General features: G+C 34.8%; 3 protein-coding genes and 1 long non-coding RNA gene across 4 annotated transcripts; 2 read left to right on the forward strand and 2 right to left on the reverse strand.

Moving 5' to 3' along the window:
* Positions 1–240: 240 nt before the first annotated feature.
* Positions 241–3,122, reverse strand: LOC135937434 (uncharacterized). The gene is made up of 4 exons (XM_065480585.1): positions 2,775–3,122; positions 1,945–2,505; positions 1,461–1,789; positions 241–700 (listed from the first exon to the last, which is right to left on the reverse strand). The coding sequence occupies exons 1-4, from the start codon at positions 2,931–2,933 to the stop codon at positions 241–243; spliced, it is 1,509 nt and encodes a 502-aa protein (XP_065336657.1). The 5' UTR covers positions 2,934–3,122.
* A 1,723-nt stretch (positions 3,123–4,845) lies between these two features.
* LOC135937127 (uncharacterized) lies at positions 4,846–7,792 on the reverse strand. Its single transcript, XM_065480215.1, has 2 exons — positions 7,515–7,792; positions 4,846–6,468 (listed from the first exon to the last, which is right to left on the reverse strand). The coding sequence occupies exons 1-2, from the start codon at positions 7,585–7,587 to the stop codon at positions 6,212–6,214; spliced, it is 330 nt and encodes a 109-aa protein (XP_065336287.1). The 5' UTR covers positions 7,588–7,792; the 3' UTR covers positions 4,846–6,211.
* Positions 7,793–9,737: 1,945 nt separating this feature from the next.
* On the forward strand, positions 9,738–15,017 carry LOC135937169 (probable G-protein coupled receptor Mth-like 1). The gene is made up of 8 exons (XM_065480260.1): positions 9,738–10,113; positions 11,200–11,445; positions 11,506–11,762; positions 11,824–12,100; positions 12,154–12,235; positions 12,296–12,447; positions 12,511–14,819; positions 14,880–15,017. Exons 2-7 carry the CDS (start codon positions 11,211–11,213, stop codon positions 12,867–12,869), a joined length of 1,362 nt encoding a protein of 453 aa, XP_065336332.1. The 5' UTR covers positions 9,738–10,113; positions 11,200–11,210; the 3' UTR covers positions 12,870–14,819; positions 14,880–15,017.
* Positions 15,018–15,590: 573 nt separating this feature from the next.
* On the forward strand, positions 15,591–16,345 carry LOC135938041 (uncharacterized). The gene is made up of 2 exons (XR_010574593.1): positions 15,591–16,151; positions 16,211–16,345. It is a non-coding gene; the product is annotated as an uncharacterized LOC135938041 (long non-coding RNA).
* The last annotated feature ends 166 nt before the right edge of the window (positions 16,346–16,511 follow it).

Raw genomic sequence — 16,511 nt, forward strand, 5'->3', positions numbered from 1 at the left:
TTGGTTCATTTCGCGCATTTTCACGTGACCGTTTTTCGCACCGTACTCCACTGGACGCCATATCTGCGCGACGCATGAATCTGGTTCCCGCTGGAGTGGGGAAATAATCTCTTTCCTAATTTTGTCGAGAAGAGAAAAGGCATAAAGTTAAAATAAAATCAACAATTTTCATTACAAATTAAATTATACTTCGTTAAAATAAATTTCAATTCAATATTTTTCCAACACATTTCCTCTTTCTCATTTACCACTGAAAGACGTCCAACTGTAGACCTTGGATTTGTCCAAACCAGGGAGACAGAGGAACTGAAAAAGGTCCTCTTGTCCAAACATTTTGAGTTGCGCAACACTCAAACGCTGTTTTGGTGAAAGAGGGAGTTCGCCAAATCCTTCTTGCTCGATTTCACTGACGAACTGGGACATATTGTATTCGAAGTCGTAATCGACCGTTTGCAGCTTGGGGAGAAACGCGATGCAGTCCTTAAAAAAATCAAAGATTGTCTCGTAATCGGCCGAGGTTGTTGTTGTTCCCAAATCGCCGCAAGTGCAGCTTACCACCTCAAGCATTTGCAGCTGCTGGAAAATCTTTTTCTCCCTGATCAAATTTGACAATTTTTGCACTTCTTTTATCATCCTTAAATTTCCGTTCAGGTACAACTTCTCGAGTTTTGGCGCCGACAGGAAGCTCAACACAGACACCCTGTAATAATGGAATTAATTATAATAAAATATTAAGCTTATGATTTTTCATTAATTTTATAGTTTAATTTTTTTTGTTGAAATGTCTGGCATTTTTCTGGCTTTTAGAGTTTAAAACTAGGTCTTGTACGTGTTTGAGTTCGTTTTTTCCGGAAAATGGTCAAATATTTTTAAACTGTTAATTCCTGCAAATCAAAAATGATTTTTTGAGTCAACATTTTTGTTCTTTTTTTCTGTAAAATATGGCTTGCCAAATTAAAAAAAAAATGTTGTTTTCTCAAGGAGATAAATATGGACAATTTTTTAATCCATTTTGAAACGGAACCTAATTCGCTTATTTATTCGGCTTGCATAACCACCAAATTTATGTGGCATGCAAGAGTGTGAATTATTTGAAAACGTTTTGATGGAAGTTTGCCAATAGAAATAATGTCTAAATATTTTAGAACAAAAGGAGAATATCTATTCTGTGTTTAAACGTCTACAATTATGCAAAAATACGATTGCCTGTGAAATATATATCTGGTTTTGATTAAAAATTAAACATAAATAATTTTATACCTAAAAAATCCACTAAAATTTTCAATCGTGAGAAAAAATTTACAAATAATAATAAAAAAATTAGCATGGTTTTAGACAACTTTTTCAAGAAAAAAATTGTATAATCCATTATTTTTGCGATTCTCGCGTAACTAAAAAAACCTAAATAAGCTACAGCCTTAGTTTAAACTAGTTAATATGAATTTAAAAATATTACTCACTCTGTGTGGCAATATATGGCGAGATTCTTCAATTCGGCGAAAAACTGAATAGGCTGCTGGTCTGGCGCGAACACAGTGTGGCTCGTCATGAATAACGTCTCAAGTTTCGGGCAAAATATGAACAATTTCGCGGCTGAAAAGGTCAAAACTGTGGGAACATTGTAGCTCATCAGGTAGAGAGTGCGCAAATTGCGTCCGTAAATAGTCAAGAAGCGCTCGAAAATCTCCGATGAGGGTACGTAATGAAAACACAAACACTCGATTTTGGTGAATTGGAGCAGAGACTTCACTTCCAGCTCACTGTGGATCCAACTTTTTTCCCATGTTAACTGAAACAGTTACAATTCAATTAAAAATTACAAAACAAGAAAAAAATAATCCCTCCTGACGAACAAAAAAATCATGATTTTCAATAAGGAGCTGACTCGACGATTGATATTTTGGGAAATTAAATTTAAGCTTTGTTTTATTAAGAATTAATTACCGATAGGTGTGTAACATCGGGGAACAAGCGATGCGACTGAGAAGTGGCGAAAAGCTGCCTGGAGCTGGTCCATAAGTGTCGCAGTTTGGAAGTTTTGGAACAACGCAAAATGCATTCCGGACCCATGTCTTTGTATCCGCCGAAATATTGGCTGATTCTGACGTCACCGACGAGAATCAACAGGTTTGGAAGGTTTTCAGTGCAGATCCGCCGCAGCGTGTACCAAAATTTCCTTTGTGACTCGATTATGGCGAATTTGAACACCTTCAAGCGGCTTAGTTGTTTTTTAATTGCCTCAATATTGAACTGCTGGTGCTCTTCAAAAGTCAATTCTGTAGCGGAGAATGATTGCAAGAATCTGAGACTTTTGCAAAGCCGCAGCACGTTTTCAAATGAAATCGAATGGGTGCTAAGCTCTAGCTTTTGCAGATTTTTCATTTTGGTGATGTGTGTCAGCAAGTTTCTTTTTATCGGATGCAGTACTTTCATTGAATAACAGGTGTAGGAATTCAACGTCAACGTCCGGATTTTCGGAGCCAAATTCTCAATTAAGCGTAACACCTGGAAATTTCAAAGAACAAAAATGTTAGTTTATACATAATTGATTTTTTTTTTAATTTTTGAGTAAAAATTGATTTCGGGATTTTTTTAATTATTAGAGGAAGTTAAAAGAAAAAGAAGAGGAGATTTTGTTTAAATTCAAATATTCTATCTGCCATAATTTTCCTTTTATTGTTGGCATTGTTGGTTCCTGTGTTCTGGCCACTTGATGGCGGCTCGTCACAATCAGAAAGTGCCCAAAACGCTGAAAAATATTGTGAATTACTTACTTCTTGCGTGTAGTGGGGCCAGAATGTCTGGGAACAGAGGGACATGAGCCAGTCGAACGAGAATTCTCTGGTTTGCGTGCTGAGCAAAAGTGGCAAAGCCTCCATCACGACCAAGAAACACAGCATGTTGCCCAACTCATTATGACAGGTAATTTTCATCAGCTTGCGCAAAAGTATATCGTGCAGTGGCCCGCCTGAAAAATGACGTAAAATAGTATTTTGTTTTTTGCAATGAGCAAAAATAGTCGATATCACGCAAATAAATAATTAATTCTATCATAATAAAATGGGTGATGGAGAAGCAAACAATCTGCTCTTGGGCAAAAATTATTTTTATAAATAATTCAACCTTTTTTACTTTTAGCAAAACATTTTTTAATATCAAGAAAATTGTCGGTTTAGAATATCAAAATTTATTAAATTTTTGCAAAACATTTTTATTTTTTTATATAATTTATAGCGGAATGTTTGAATCGTATTTAGTTTAGAAGATAATTAAATTTTTTTACAAAGTGGCGGTGATAAGTCAAATAGAGAGAGGTTGGAAGTTAAGGAAATTAAGCTTTGTATATATACAGGCTAAAAATAATAACATTTTGCATTGTTGGCTTTAACAAGTGGTTTATTGATTTTATTGTTTGTGGAATTTAGCAACGGTTACCTTCTACGATGATCAATAATGAAATCAGGACAGACAAACAGTTAAATTTCAGATATAGCCGAATTTCTCAAAATATTATACGGGTTTTCAATGATTTTTTCGCTTGGTGTCGATCTATTCAATGATTGGCGAATTATGAGTTAATAAATTTCCCTTCTGGCGAAGTAAATTATAATTTCCAATAAGGTGACAGTGTGCTGGCCACTAAAGGAGCCGATTTTCTCAAAAATTTAAGCTTTTCCCAATTTTCTAGTAAATAGTTAAACGGATTTTCTCTCGCATCTCTTTTGCTGTCTAGATTTACTTGAGCGAGCAACAAATTTGTGATGGTATAATAATTTTTATGGATCGCATGAGGCTTACAGAAAGTTGTTGTTCAAGTAAAGCTGTACGCAGCAAAAGAGAGAAAAATCTTTTTCATTTTTACCTGAAAATTGGGATCAGCTTAATTTTTTGGAGAAAATCGTCTCTTTTACTTTCTTGCTAATTAATCACTGTTGTCTTCTTAAATTGTAAATCATTATTTATTTCGCCAGCTACAAGAGAACTAAACTAGCTCATAAGATCACGACGAAGGGATCGAACTCAAACTAAAAAAAAATCAATGACAAAAACCGTAGAAAGATGAAACAACAAAACAAGTTTGAGCTTGGTAGAAGCAAATGTTTTTTTTAAATTTTGTTTCTATCATCTGTTTTTTTCTATTTTTCATAAGAATACTTTAACAAATTGGCTTTGGTAACCTCACTGACGCGTAAAACACCGTCGCATGCACGTTCGCGGATTGCGCGGATTTCAATAATACGTCGTGTTCCCGGTAAAATTGCGCAACGTTCAACAAACGCCCAAATTTTCACTGTCGAATTGATTGTTGACCTGTTCTTGCAACAAGGAAATTCGCGTTTGGTTGTTGCAAGTTGCGCAATTTTACCGGGACCAGGACGAATAGCCATTTTAAACAAAAATCAGTCAATAATCGCTTTATTAATGGAAGATATTTGAAAAATAGTTGGTTTGGATGGAATTAATATTGAAAATCTGTTTAAATATGCTTAAAAATCGATGATTCGCGGACTGTCGGTTTGGCTAAAAACTCACTAAGTCTTTCCAGTCTAATCCGTTCCGTGGTTTGGACGAAAAAGCGAATGTTTGAAGAAACCTTGTCGGTTGCCAACTCTAGCAAGCTCTGTTTGCTTCTCTTCAAATTGTTCAGCCGCACTCTTGCCATTTCTAGCCGGTTGATTTCACACATGATTACTGAATAGAAATATGAAGAAAAACTAAGTTTAACAAAGCTTAAAAACGGAATGATTTCGAAGTAGAGATGTAATTCGCTTGCCGCGTCAAACAAGACTGAATTCATGCGTATTTTCGATCCAACTTATGTACAAAACAAAATATGTGATAAACAACAGACAAAAATAATATATTTTCATTGGTTTTTTATGTAAATTTGTCTCACTTTATTTACAGAATTATTTAATAATTACAATAAAAAATATAATAAAATTAAAAAATAGTTGCAGGATGGGTAAATTGAGAAAGGTCACAGCATCCAAATTTTGTATTCTTTAATTATATCGAGTTCGTGGCTTGAATGCCATATGTTTTCAAAATATTTATCACCCTATGTTTACAAGTGAAATAACATGTAATATCCTCTTACGTTTTCCCGATACAAAAATAAACGTACTCCAAATTTCATACATTTCCGGTTTATTTTATATTTCATCGAAAAATTATTTTTTAGCCCCAAGTTGTTGTTTTTGTTATTGTTTAGTGCTTTTAATGACATTCATTTATGGGGGGGGGTATACAGGCTTATTATTGATTTAAAAAAACAGCTTAATTTAAAGAGGATTTTGATACTGCAAAAAATGCCGGAAAATCATTGTTGCCAATAAATAAAATCATCCCTTATAGGAAATTAAAAATTGACCCAAGGAGCACTGTAAACATTTGACAAAAGTGGCTGCAAGGTTAATATGATTTTCAACTGTCTCCTTACTTGAAATCCTATTTTATTTCACAACAAAGAGTTTCCCTAAAAGGTTTCATACGCTGTTAGACAGATCTCGCCGACAGGAATCGAAATCTGCCAAGAAAAAGTGGTTAAAGAGGAATGATACTGGAAAAGCGTGGAAAATGCTTGTTGCTAATGCATAAACTCATCCCTTAGGATTCAGTTAAAGCCTAAATTGACCCAAGAAGCGCTGTAATTTTTTGAGAAAATTGGCTGGAAAGTTACCGTGCTTTTCAAATGGTAATGGCTGTCTCCTTACTTGAAATCCGATTTAATTTCAAAATCAAGAGTTTCCCCAATAAGTGGCATACACAATTGGACAGATCTCAACGAGAGGAATCGAAATGTGCCAAGAAAATATGTTCAAGCACTGTAAATTTTGGAGAAAATTGGCGAAATTTGAATTTTTATTGTAGAAAGGTCATTTTTTATTATTGCAAATTGTTTAACAAATTGTTTATCGGTCAATTGTTAAGGCATCCAACAATTTAAATAATTTTCAATTGTTGCCCAGTATCATTCCACTTTAACCGCTGTCAATTTAGGAGAAAATTTGAAAAAAAATTGATTTTTAACTGAATCAATGCCCATTTTTGATTATTGCAAATTGTTTATCAATCAAACTGCTTATTGCATCCAACAATTCAAATAATTTTCAACTACGTCACCCCGTCTCGATCCACTTTAATACAATTTCAATATGCATAATTTTATTTTTTATGCGCCTTTTGTTTTCTCCTCAAATTAATTCAGTCATTCAACGTCGTATTTCGTGATGATATTTCTCCTGATGGCGGCGTTGTTGCGTCTCGAAAATCGCTTGGGGAAGAGGTGCACCGGCTTGAAGTCGAAGAGGAAGATGATTCGCACGTCCCGCTCGTCTTCGGTGATGAGCCGCAGACCGCCCGGCTTCCTGCCCAGCAGCGACGGCCCGTCCACGACGGCATTGTTGTTGCTGCCGCCCGAGGTCGAACCTATTGTTGGTGCTGACGCTGCCAAGGCTCCTGCACCTATCAATTTCGCATTAATCGTTTATTGTCCCTTTAATTGATTCAATAAAATAGCTGCTTTTTACGACCGGCAAATTGCGTGTTTTACATTTTATAGCTTGATTTTTTTTATTAATTTTATGCTAGAGGGTTGGTTATCTTTTTTAAAATTTAATAAAATTGAAGAGAAGGTTTCTGAACTTTTTTATGAAAATCTACCGGAATTTTTTTTTAACTTACAATAAAAAAGGTCGGAATCTTATTTTTTTAAGTCTAAAAAATTGAAATTAAAAAAAAAACACTTTTAGGACCTACAAAATGTGGCGAAACCATTGAATTCAAGTTTAAATTGTTAACCACGTGAAAAACTTCGATTCAAAAAATGTTTAAGAATTTTTTGGAGATTTTAAGAAAAAAGATAAATTTCCAAATCAATTTTAAAATCCAGTTTATGCCCAATTTAACTGAATTTTCGTTTTTAGACATTACTCAATGAGAAAAATTTAACATTCCTAAAAAAATTTCTCACTAGGTTAATTTTTTAAAAAATTTTAAATTAACCCGGTAATTTATTTCTAAAAGCTGATTTAAATTTTCCATTAATAAAATAAAGAGATAAATTTTAAGCATAGAAGTGAGGAATTCCCTTCTAATTAATGCAAATTTGCTCACTCTTAGATGCGAACTGAAGCGGCGTGAACTTGCACAAAGAGAATTAATGTCGTTCAACCCTACGCCGCATGGAAAAACAACTCAAGTGCAGCCACATAGAACGAGCAATGCCACCTCGTTAGATTACTTTTTCCGGTTAAAATTCAAATGTTATTTATTTAACGAAACAAAAATTTAATTACTCATGAAACTAAATTGATTTTTCTTCTCATCGAAACGTAAAGAATAGTTTAATTCAACGTATTTATTTATTTAATAAAAATTAAAGAATCAAGAAAATCTCAGAAACAAAATTATGGTGAAACAAATTATTAAAAAAAATCCACACATTTAATTAAAAAAATATTTTTCAATTTCTCCTTAACTAGAATTTTCAAATTCAAAAATTTTCTCACCAAAATCAGCGGGCGCGCAGATTGCGTTCGCTAAGAGCAGGCAGAGCAGGAGCAAAGCTGCACGGATGAACATTATGATTTTCGCCTCTTCTTCTTCTTGCTGCCTGGAAGCTGGCTCGCGAGCGAGTGATGATCATTCTCGTTGCTCCTTCCTCTTCTCGCCGATATGCGTTCGTCTGCCGCGCGCCGCATCGTGGAAAACAAATCCGCCGGCGTGGTTGTAAATAATATGCCGCGACGCGCGAGTCGAGAGTGAAATGTGCGCGCCGCCATGCAGAGGTTGGCCTTTTTACCGTCGAAATTATTTCTTTCTTCGTCTTTTTATTCTATTGATCCTTGAAGGTGCAACGCGATTACCTGCGACCTCGACCGCCTCTCTGCGCCCCTCCTCACCTCTCGGCGCACACTGCCAATTAATGTCAAGCTCGCACTCGAAAAAATAATAATAATAAGCGCAGATCACGTGGCACATTCCATAATACCTGCTATTAATTTGTAGTGGGTATAATACTTGACATTTGGATTCAATTTAATGACATTATGATTCGCTTTTTCGTTTGAAACAATGTCAAGAGCTAAATTAAAGTAAAAAAAGAGTGAACAATATTTTTACCTTTTTAAATTGAGGAAATAGCTATAATTTTTCAACAGTTTTACATCTCAAATTTACGAGAACATCGGCTCCAAAGCTTGCGTGATAATTAAAAGGCGATCACTGTCTCTCCTATTGAAAATCAGGATATACTTCATAATTTGAAAATAAAGGAAAATTAAAATGGAGTCAGAAAATCATTGCATTTAAATTTAAATGTGACACTTGGTCCTGATTTCATTATTGTGCATTGCAGAGGTTAAAGTGGATCGATTCAGGGCAAGAATTGAAAATTATTTAAATTATTGGATGTAATAAACAATTTTTCTTCAATTTTAAACAATGAAAAAAGGACCTGGCTACAGTTAAAATTCAAATATTTTAAATTTTCTCCAAATTTGCAGTGCTTGACCACATTTTTGTAGCAGATTTCGATTCCTCTCGTCGAGATCTGTCCAATAGCTTAGGAAACCTTTCAAGGAAACTCTTATTTTGTGAAATAAAATCAGATTAAAAGTAAGGAGACAGTCCTCACCGCATTTGAAAAGCACGCTCTAACTTTGTAGCCACTTTTTCCAAAAATGTACAATGTTTCTTTGGTTAACTTTAGCTTCAACTATTCCTAAGGGATCATTTTTTTCATGTATTGGTAACAAGGATTTACCAAGATTTTGCAGGATTAGACTCACTTACTAAGCCAACAATACAAAAATTTTACAATTGTTGGCCTGTAAGCTCAACGAATTTCTGCTCTTAATTGATTTTGGCTATGTATGTACTTTAAGCAGATTCTTTGAGAGCAACATAAATGAACAAAAACATTACACAGAAATACTCTTATTTTGCCTATTTTCGCTTTTCATATTTATTTTATAGCTGATTTTAATTATTTTCGACGAATGCGCGTGGTGTACAATATATTTAAATTACTATATAGACTATTTAACGGAACTCAATCAAGATTCTGACAATTTTTAAATAATCTTGCTTTGCTATTATAATAATCATTTAAACATGTCACAGGCAGGTGAACGTAAAATTAGTAGGGCGCGAGGTATTTATTTTTTTGGTCTTTTTCTGGAAAAATCTGAATTCTTAACAGTTTATATAAAAACAAAATATTGTAAATTATTGAAGGTTTAGCGATTTAAATAGTTTTTAATTATTTGCCTCAATTCCAGCGGGGGCTAGATTCATGCGACGCGCAGATATAGCGTCTGGTGGAGCATGGCGCCAAAAAAGTGGTCACGAGAAAATGCGTGAAAAAAAACAAGTGTTGGTCAATATTATGACGTATAATTTGCATTGCTCTTAACTAATTGTGTCTTTTGGATCGTAAAAACAAACTCTTTACACTCGTACGGGAATCCAAAGAGAGCTTTTTCTTTCCCACGTTCACACGCCATCTTGGATCTGCGCAGTGCGAACCAATTTAATCGCACATCTGGCCCCGCTGCTCAATTCTAATTTTTTTCTGTTTATCTTAATTGTTTTTGTTTGTTTGACAGACAATTTTCCGACTATGCTATATAGCTATAAAATAAATTCGACTTAATTGAAGACTTGATGAAACCATTATTTATCTTTATCTGATTGCATAATTCTACATTCAATTTTTACTTAAATGATGCGCAGCCATGAAAAGGCATTGAAATTATCGTAAATTTTTTTCACATTAAAAAAGCCTGTAAAAGCACCCTCATAAAATGGCATTTTACGACCTACTCCTGCTTCGTCTGATCCGAGCACAGCGCTTTTAATTTCTGACTTTGACTTTCAGCCGCGGCTCAAAATCAGCGAAAGTGAGACGCTGTGCCGGTCGACTCCGTCAGAGGCGCCACTCATCGAAAGGGCACCGAAAATTTGTGTGCCTGACGCCAGAGGCCCCAGGTCCCAGTTCGGGTGAGGCAGCGTCGCGTTCAAAATAAACGATTTCGCAGACGTCAGCGACGCCTCTTCGGAGGCAGATCTCACAATCAGACAATCGGACTACGAATGCAACTAAAGGTGACATATCAGTGACGACGATTGACTTTTTTTCTGAGTCAGCTTCAAATCATTGTGGGACCATTTAAATGTGTACGAATCATTAAGCCATTTCAGCCAAACTTAAAACCCTCTAAAAGGGACTAAATCGGGCACGAAAAGCGTCTAAAGAAAGACAACTCTATCCTCAAAACCCCGTATTTTTTCACAGCCCTTCATATTATCAGAAATATTTCCAATAGCCATGCAGAAATCAATTTATTTATTTTTGATTGCAATTTAATTACTAATTGATTATAATTATTCTTCCTGTTTAATTAATTTTCAAAGTTCCAAGAGAAGTTTTTTATGTATTTATTTAATTATTTACCAATTAAATTATTTAAATTATTGTGTTCAAAATTTATTATATTTTCTTTTATTTAAATTTAATAAAATTAAATTAGTAAATTTGCTACAATAAATAAGGCAAAAATGGATTGTGATTTTTGAAAATAAATTTGCTGTGTTGCCTGCATGAGAACTAAAAATTGTACACACGCGCATTAATAGAAGTTCGAATACTATTTAGGTGTTAAGCAGATAATATGAAATTGCAATAAAACGTGTCTCCTTCTTCTAATCGATTCTACGCTGTCAATGTACAATCTAAAATTTAAATTCGTTCTGTGCAGGCCCAAAACCGGCCTTTCGTTCGCGAGTGTTACTTTTTAGCTAACACTGAAATTGTTTTTCACATTTTCCAAAAATTTTATTATTAGTTCTTTACACATTTGATGAAAAAAATAGCAAATAATTATTTTTCCAGCTCATCCGTTTGCTGCAGCTTTTTCATTGACCACAATTAATGTATCACTAACTTTTGTTCTCTTATTATGCTCGTTAGTTCTGGCTGCAGCGGAGAGTGCCAAATAACTTTTTGTCAACTTAGAAAAGACCAGATCCTATTTCTTTACTGTTAATTAATTCATGATAATTTATTCTTTATTACAAATATTAGAACCGGTTGAATGAAATGCGTCTAGATTGCAAAAATTAAAGAAAATAACGGTTTTGTTAATTCATGTGTAAAACAAAAATAATCATTTCTGTGCTTGTTACTAACAGCCAACAGCGAGATGAAAATAGGCAAATTTGCCATTCTACTCGTCCTTGGCGGGCTGGCTTCGGGCAAGGATTTTTGCAAAGAAGAATTACAGACGACTGTGGAGGACGCAAATATATTAAATAACGGATCCCTTTTCACCAGCGCAGGTGACAATTATCCCAAAGGAACCTATTGGATTACCGCGACGGGGCTCTGGAAGGTCTGTCCCTGCCTCTCGGCGCAATGCATCAGAATCTGCGACAAAGGTAATGATAGTTTTAAATTAATCTACAAATAAATTTATTAAAAGTCATCTCTGCTTATAGATTATATTACATCCATTTTAAAAGCTTATGATAATGAGAAAGGCGTGCCACTCATTCCCATCCCTTGGAAGGAAGTCTTTGGGATTGATGCGCCAGAAGTAACGCCGACAGACAGCTTGCAACGCGTGCACAATGCTAAATGCGACGGCTTAGCTGGTTTTTTAGATCAGGAGGACTTCAAAATACTCGAAAATGGAAAGCTGTTAAAATATAGAACCGAGACACACGACGCTCTGCATTACTGCATCCACCAAGTGGTAATAAAAAAAAACATTGTTCGCTTCTCGTTATTTTATTTATTAATTTAAATTATTTTAGGAGGGAAACGCCATTTATTTACTACAGTGTGCTGATGATGATGTTAGATATGAAGAAACACTGCCTTTGAGGTACAGCCTTTACCCACCGTTCTTCATCTTCAGTTGCATTTTCCTGATTTTCACCGTCTTGGCGTACGTCTACTCGCCGCAACACAACTCTTTCCACGCGAAATGTGTGGTTTTCCACTCGACGTGTCTGGCGGTCTTTTTCGTCGCTTTGTCTGTGGATTTCCTGTATGACAGCGTTAAGAACAAGGGTCTCTGCTTTTTTATTGGTAAGTGGAAAGGTCAAAATTTGTAAAATAACCGCATAAAAAAATATTTTCAGGATACACCACCTTTTATTTCCATCTGGCCTCTGTGTTTTGGCTCAACTCCATGTGCGTTGACGTCTTCTGCTCATTCAAAGGGTACGCAAAATGTTTATGTATGCATTAATTAAATTTTTATATATTGTTTCTTTGGCATAGAATTGTCCTCACGCAGACTCATTTCGTGATTTCCCATCTTTATTCTTTTGGAACTCCATTGGTCTCGGTGGCTGTGGCTCTGCATTTCAATCTAATCGGCGGAGACTCTCTTCTCAATTCTAGATTGGGAGAAAGCTTGTGCTGGTTACAAGGTACAAAAATATTTTTAATATTTTTTTTTAAAATATTACATCTTTAATAATATTTAAATATAGAAAGCACGGCTCTCTGGCTGTATTTCCACGGACCGATTCTGGTGCTGCTTTTGGCCAACACTTTCTTGCTTTTCGCAACTTATTACACCAGACGTGAACGCACCACAGACGAATTAACGGCCAGGAAGGAGCAGGAACAGCACGAGTGGCGCATGGAATGCCTCATTCTGATGCTTTTGGCGTGTTTCGACTGGATCAGTGAAGTCGTTTCACGCACCGTTGAGATTTGGATTTTCATTGATCTCTTCAATGCCTCGAGAGGAGTTCTCATTTTCGGCATCCTCGTTTGCGCCAATAGGAAAATGAGAAAGGTCTTGAGCGATAGACTGTGCAAGACGACCAATAATCAAGCAATATAATTTATCGCATAAATGGGTTACTTTTTATTTGTTAATTTGTGAGTCTATACATATATGCGACGGAGATGATTTATTTCGCTGAAAGGACCTCTAAAACGGAAAAAGCAACGCAGCAACATTTTTTCAGCGTTTGCATGTGTATACCAGCGTGATATATAACGGTAAAAACTACTTACTTGTTACCAGGAATGCAAAATTATTGCAAATTAATACAAAAAACTTTTCTGGAGGGGGCTGAAGGATATAGAAACTTAGGGTTGGACGGTAAGTACCCCTAAACCCTTCAGCTGGTCAAGGGGGATTGAGAGAAGTCCAAGGGTGGGTAGTTTTTGTGATTTGGAGTTGCAAAAATAACGAAATTTGAAAAATTTACGTTTAAAATATTGTCGATAATTTTCGTACCTCTTAAATATCGTGTTCTAACCATTAGAATTGCAAAAACTACCCACTGTTAGACTCGTCTTGACCTCCACTAACGAGCTAAGGTATTAAGGGGTGCTTACCCCCATCCCCTTGCAACCCCATTGCTACAATTTTGAAAATAAAAATTTTAGCTTGCTTTCTCTGGGCATGAAAACATTTTAAATGTAAATTAACACAAGAAATCCAAAGGTTTTAAATTATTTTTACATTTTTTGAGGGGACTGAAGTAAATAGAAACTTAGAGGTGGAGGATAAGCACCCCTACACCCAGGTACCTTTTGCAATTCTGATGGTTGGAACCCGAGATTTGGAGTTGCAAAAATAACTCAATTTTTAATTCAGATAAAACCAGGTACAATAAAAATATGGAATGCTGGTAAATTCCGAACCCTGCATTTTTGGCAGCTATACGAATACTACCGACCAGCACAGGATTAACTCGCTTTAAAACAGTGTATTATTATTGCAGTTGTCAAGTAGATTAATAAATGTGGTAGTGAAATGTGTGAGTTGCTAAAGCAACAAAACTTAAGCGTGTTTCCTGAACAATTACAGTTTTTAAAACAAGATATCAGGCGGCCTTGTATTTTTTAATAGAGTATATATTTATTTTTCAGCTTACTGATATTCCAGAAAATAAAAATAAATAAAACTGGAACAGTATCAAAAATTTTGATTTTCTTTCAATTTATTCCTTGAAATGTTAATTTAAAATTCTAAAACTTGCCCTTTTAAAAATGCGATTTTATCGAAAAATTACAACTAGGAAAAAGATAAATTTAAAAGTATTTAATGTTTGCTTAAGAACTCGTGCGTGCTGATCAATTTCGTAGATTAAAGGTCTCACAAAGAAACAACAATCAGGACAAATTAAAAAAATGGACGTAACAAAAGGAACCTAAATTTGAAATAGCCGAAACTTGCTTTCTTAGACAAGTAATTTTACTTCTTAATTGCATTTTGAATTGGAATAGACCGTTTGTTTGAATTAAAAAAAAATCAATTCTTGTTTTCAAACCTTTCCTCATTGAAATGTAAATAATTGCTAAATTTAACAACCCCGTATATATATGAATCAAAGAATTACAGCCAAACCTTGCCCCAGAGATAAACGAACAAACAAAACAAATAGAAAAAGAAGAAAGATCGCTTTTAGAAATATTTTTAAGTAATCTATGTGAAGCAATCGTTCAACGTTGGCTTGACCTTTTTGACGGAAGCATGGTAGTCCCGCGACCTTTGCAAATATTCCTCTGAGAGAAGCGAAATATTTTTTTTATTCTTTTATGGTGGCGATCGTTCTATTTTAAAAGCGATATCAGTCGTCAGTGCGCGGGCTGCCATCATGCTCTTCAGACCCTTCTTTTGCTTTCTCGCGGCTTATATTTTCTTCCTTCTTGCCGCTGCTGCAACGGCATCGGACGAAAAAGGCTCGGATGTGACTACCGAGGAAACACTTGCATTGCCCAATTCATTGACCAGCTTAGCAAAGGGGTGCAAGAGAACAGTACGCGGCCGATGTCTTAGGTAGGAAGTAATTTTGATGATTTAATATAACAATTTGAATTATTTTTCTTTTGCTTTCAGTTAGCATGAGATTAGAGACAAGTCCGTCAAGCCATCAAGAAGTGATGATTTTACGTTTTATTTCGACAGTAATTAAATTATCCGTTTGCTTGTAAATGGATTATACTCTGCGTTTTAATATATTTCAAATGATTTAAACCATAATTGTTTTATTTATATTAGCTTAATTAGATATCCGATTATTATAGCTTAAATTTAAAGAATATTTTTAAGATCAAATATTTATGGAATATTAGTTTCAGAAACGAAAAAGGTAGCTTATTGCAATCATAATCACTAAATTAAATTAAATTCAATGAGACCAGAAATTTAAATACGGAGTTTTGAATAATTTAAAAACAATAAAACTGTTTTCAGAGCATTTCTCCACCAAATTCAAGCTTATTTCCTCAACAATTAAAATTTTAACAAGAAATCAGGTGTCAAATTTCATTATTTTTTAGCTCCCTGAAAATAGCATAAAAAATTTGGATTTTCTTTCATTCAAATACATAAAATGTTGGCTTAAAATCCTTAAAGTTGCCAAATTTACAAGGATTAATTAAATAAAAAAACACGAATCAAATAATGACAACTTTTTCTGGGAAAAAATATGGTATCTTAAATAAATATCTTCAAATTAAAATAAAAATCCAGATTATAGCGAAAGGAACCAACCAAAATTCGAAATAGCTGAAATTTTCCTGATAAAACAAATATTGTTACTTCTTTCTTGAATTCTGAATTGGAATAAAGCATTTTATTGAATTTAAAAACATAATTTCTCGTTATCAATCCTTTCCGCATTGGAATTAAAATAATTGCCAAATTTTTGCAACCCCAGGAATCAATGAATGACAGCCAAATCATGCCCCAGAGATAAGGGAAAAACATTCAAGAGAGTGATGAAAGAGCTTAAATGTTAGTAAACAAGAGAGTAATCTTTGACGTCTGCAATTTTTGGAGCAATCGGTCAACGTTGCCATGACCTTTTTGACTGACGATGTGGCATTGAATCGCTTCATGAGAGAAGCGAAATTAATCGAATTCTTTGGTGGCGATCGTTCGTTCTATTCTAAAAGCGATATCAGTCGTCAGTGAGCTGGCTGCCATCATGCGATTCGGACACTTCTTTTGCTTTCTCGCGGCTTATATTTTCTTCTTTCTTGCCGCTGCTGCAACGGCGTCCGACGTAAATGCGACTTCCGGGAATTCAGATGATGCAATTCCCTATGCAATTACAAACATAGTAAAGGGTTGCCAGAAAGTACGCGGGCGGTGTATTAAGAAAAGGTAGGACATTATTTCGAGGATTTATTTAACGATTTGAATTATTTTTCTTGTGCTTTCAGCTAGCAAGAAATTAGAGACAAAGAGCTAAAGAAGTCCGTCAAGCCATCAAGTGATGCTTTTCCGTTTTATATTTCGATGATAATTAAACCATCCGTTTGCTTGTAATTGGATTAATAAATTTCAAATGATTCAAACACATGTGTTTCTATTTAAAAGGCTTACTTACAATCAGCTTTAATTTACAATAAGGCCAGAAATAGAGATAATTTTATTTTTACACCGTGTTTTTACGCAACAATTTAAAATTTGAAACCATTTCTCCTCCTCATTCTCTACAATCAAAATCAACAATGATTTTTC

Source organism: Cloeon dipterum, chromosome 2 (genome assembly GCF_949628265.1).
Source record: "Cloeon dipterum chromosome 2, ieCloDipt1.1, whole genome shotgun sequence".
Taxonomy (NCBI): Eukaryota; Metazoa; Arthropoda; class Insecta; order Ephemeroptera; family Baetidae; genus Cloeon; species Cloeon dipterum.

Coding starts and splice junctions, on each gene's coding strand:
- LOC135937169 (XM_065480260.1), top strand. CDS start 11,211: ATGAAAATAGGCAAATTTGCCATTCTACTCGTCCTTGGCGGGCTGGCT. Junction 11,763..11,823: donor ATTACTGCATCCACCAAGTG/GTAATAAAAAAA, acceptor AAATTATTTTAG/GAGGGAAACGCCATTTATTT. Junction 12,448..12,510: donor AAGCTTGTGCTGGTTACAAG/GTACAAAAATAT, acceptor ATTTAAATATAG/AAAGCACGGCTCTCTGGCTG.
- LOC135937434 (XM_065480585.1), bottom strand. CDS start 2,933: ATGAAAATTACCTGTCATAATGAGTTGGGCAACATGCTGTGTTTCTTG. Junction 2,506..2,774: donor GGCCCCACTACACGCAAGAA/GTAAGTAATTCA, acceptor TGAAATTTCCAG/GTGTTACGCTTAATTGAGAA. Junction 1,790..1,944: donor CCGATGTTACACACCTATCG/GTAATTAATTCT, acceptor TAACTGTTTCAG/TTAACATGGGAAAAAAGTTG.
- LOC135937127 (XM_065480215.1), bottom strand. CDS start 7,587: ATGTTCATCCGTGCAGCTTTGCTCCTGCTCTGCCTGCTCTTAGCGAAC. Junction 6,469..7,514: donor CTGCGCGCCCGCTGATTTTG/GTGAGAAAATTT, acceptor CGAAATTGATAG/GTGCAGGAGCCTTGGCAGCG.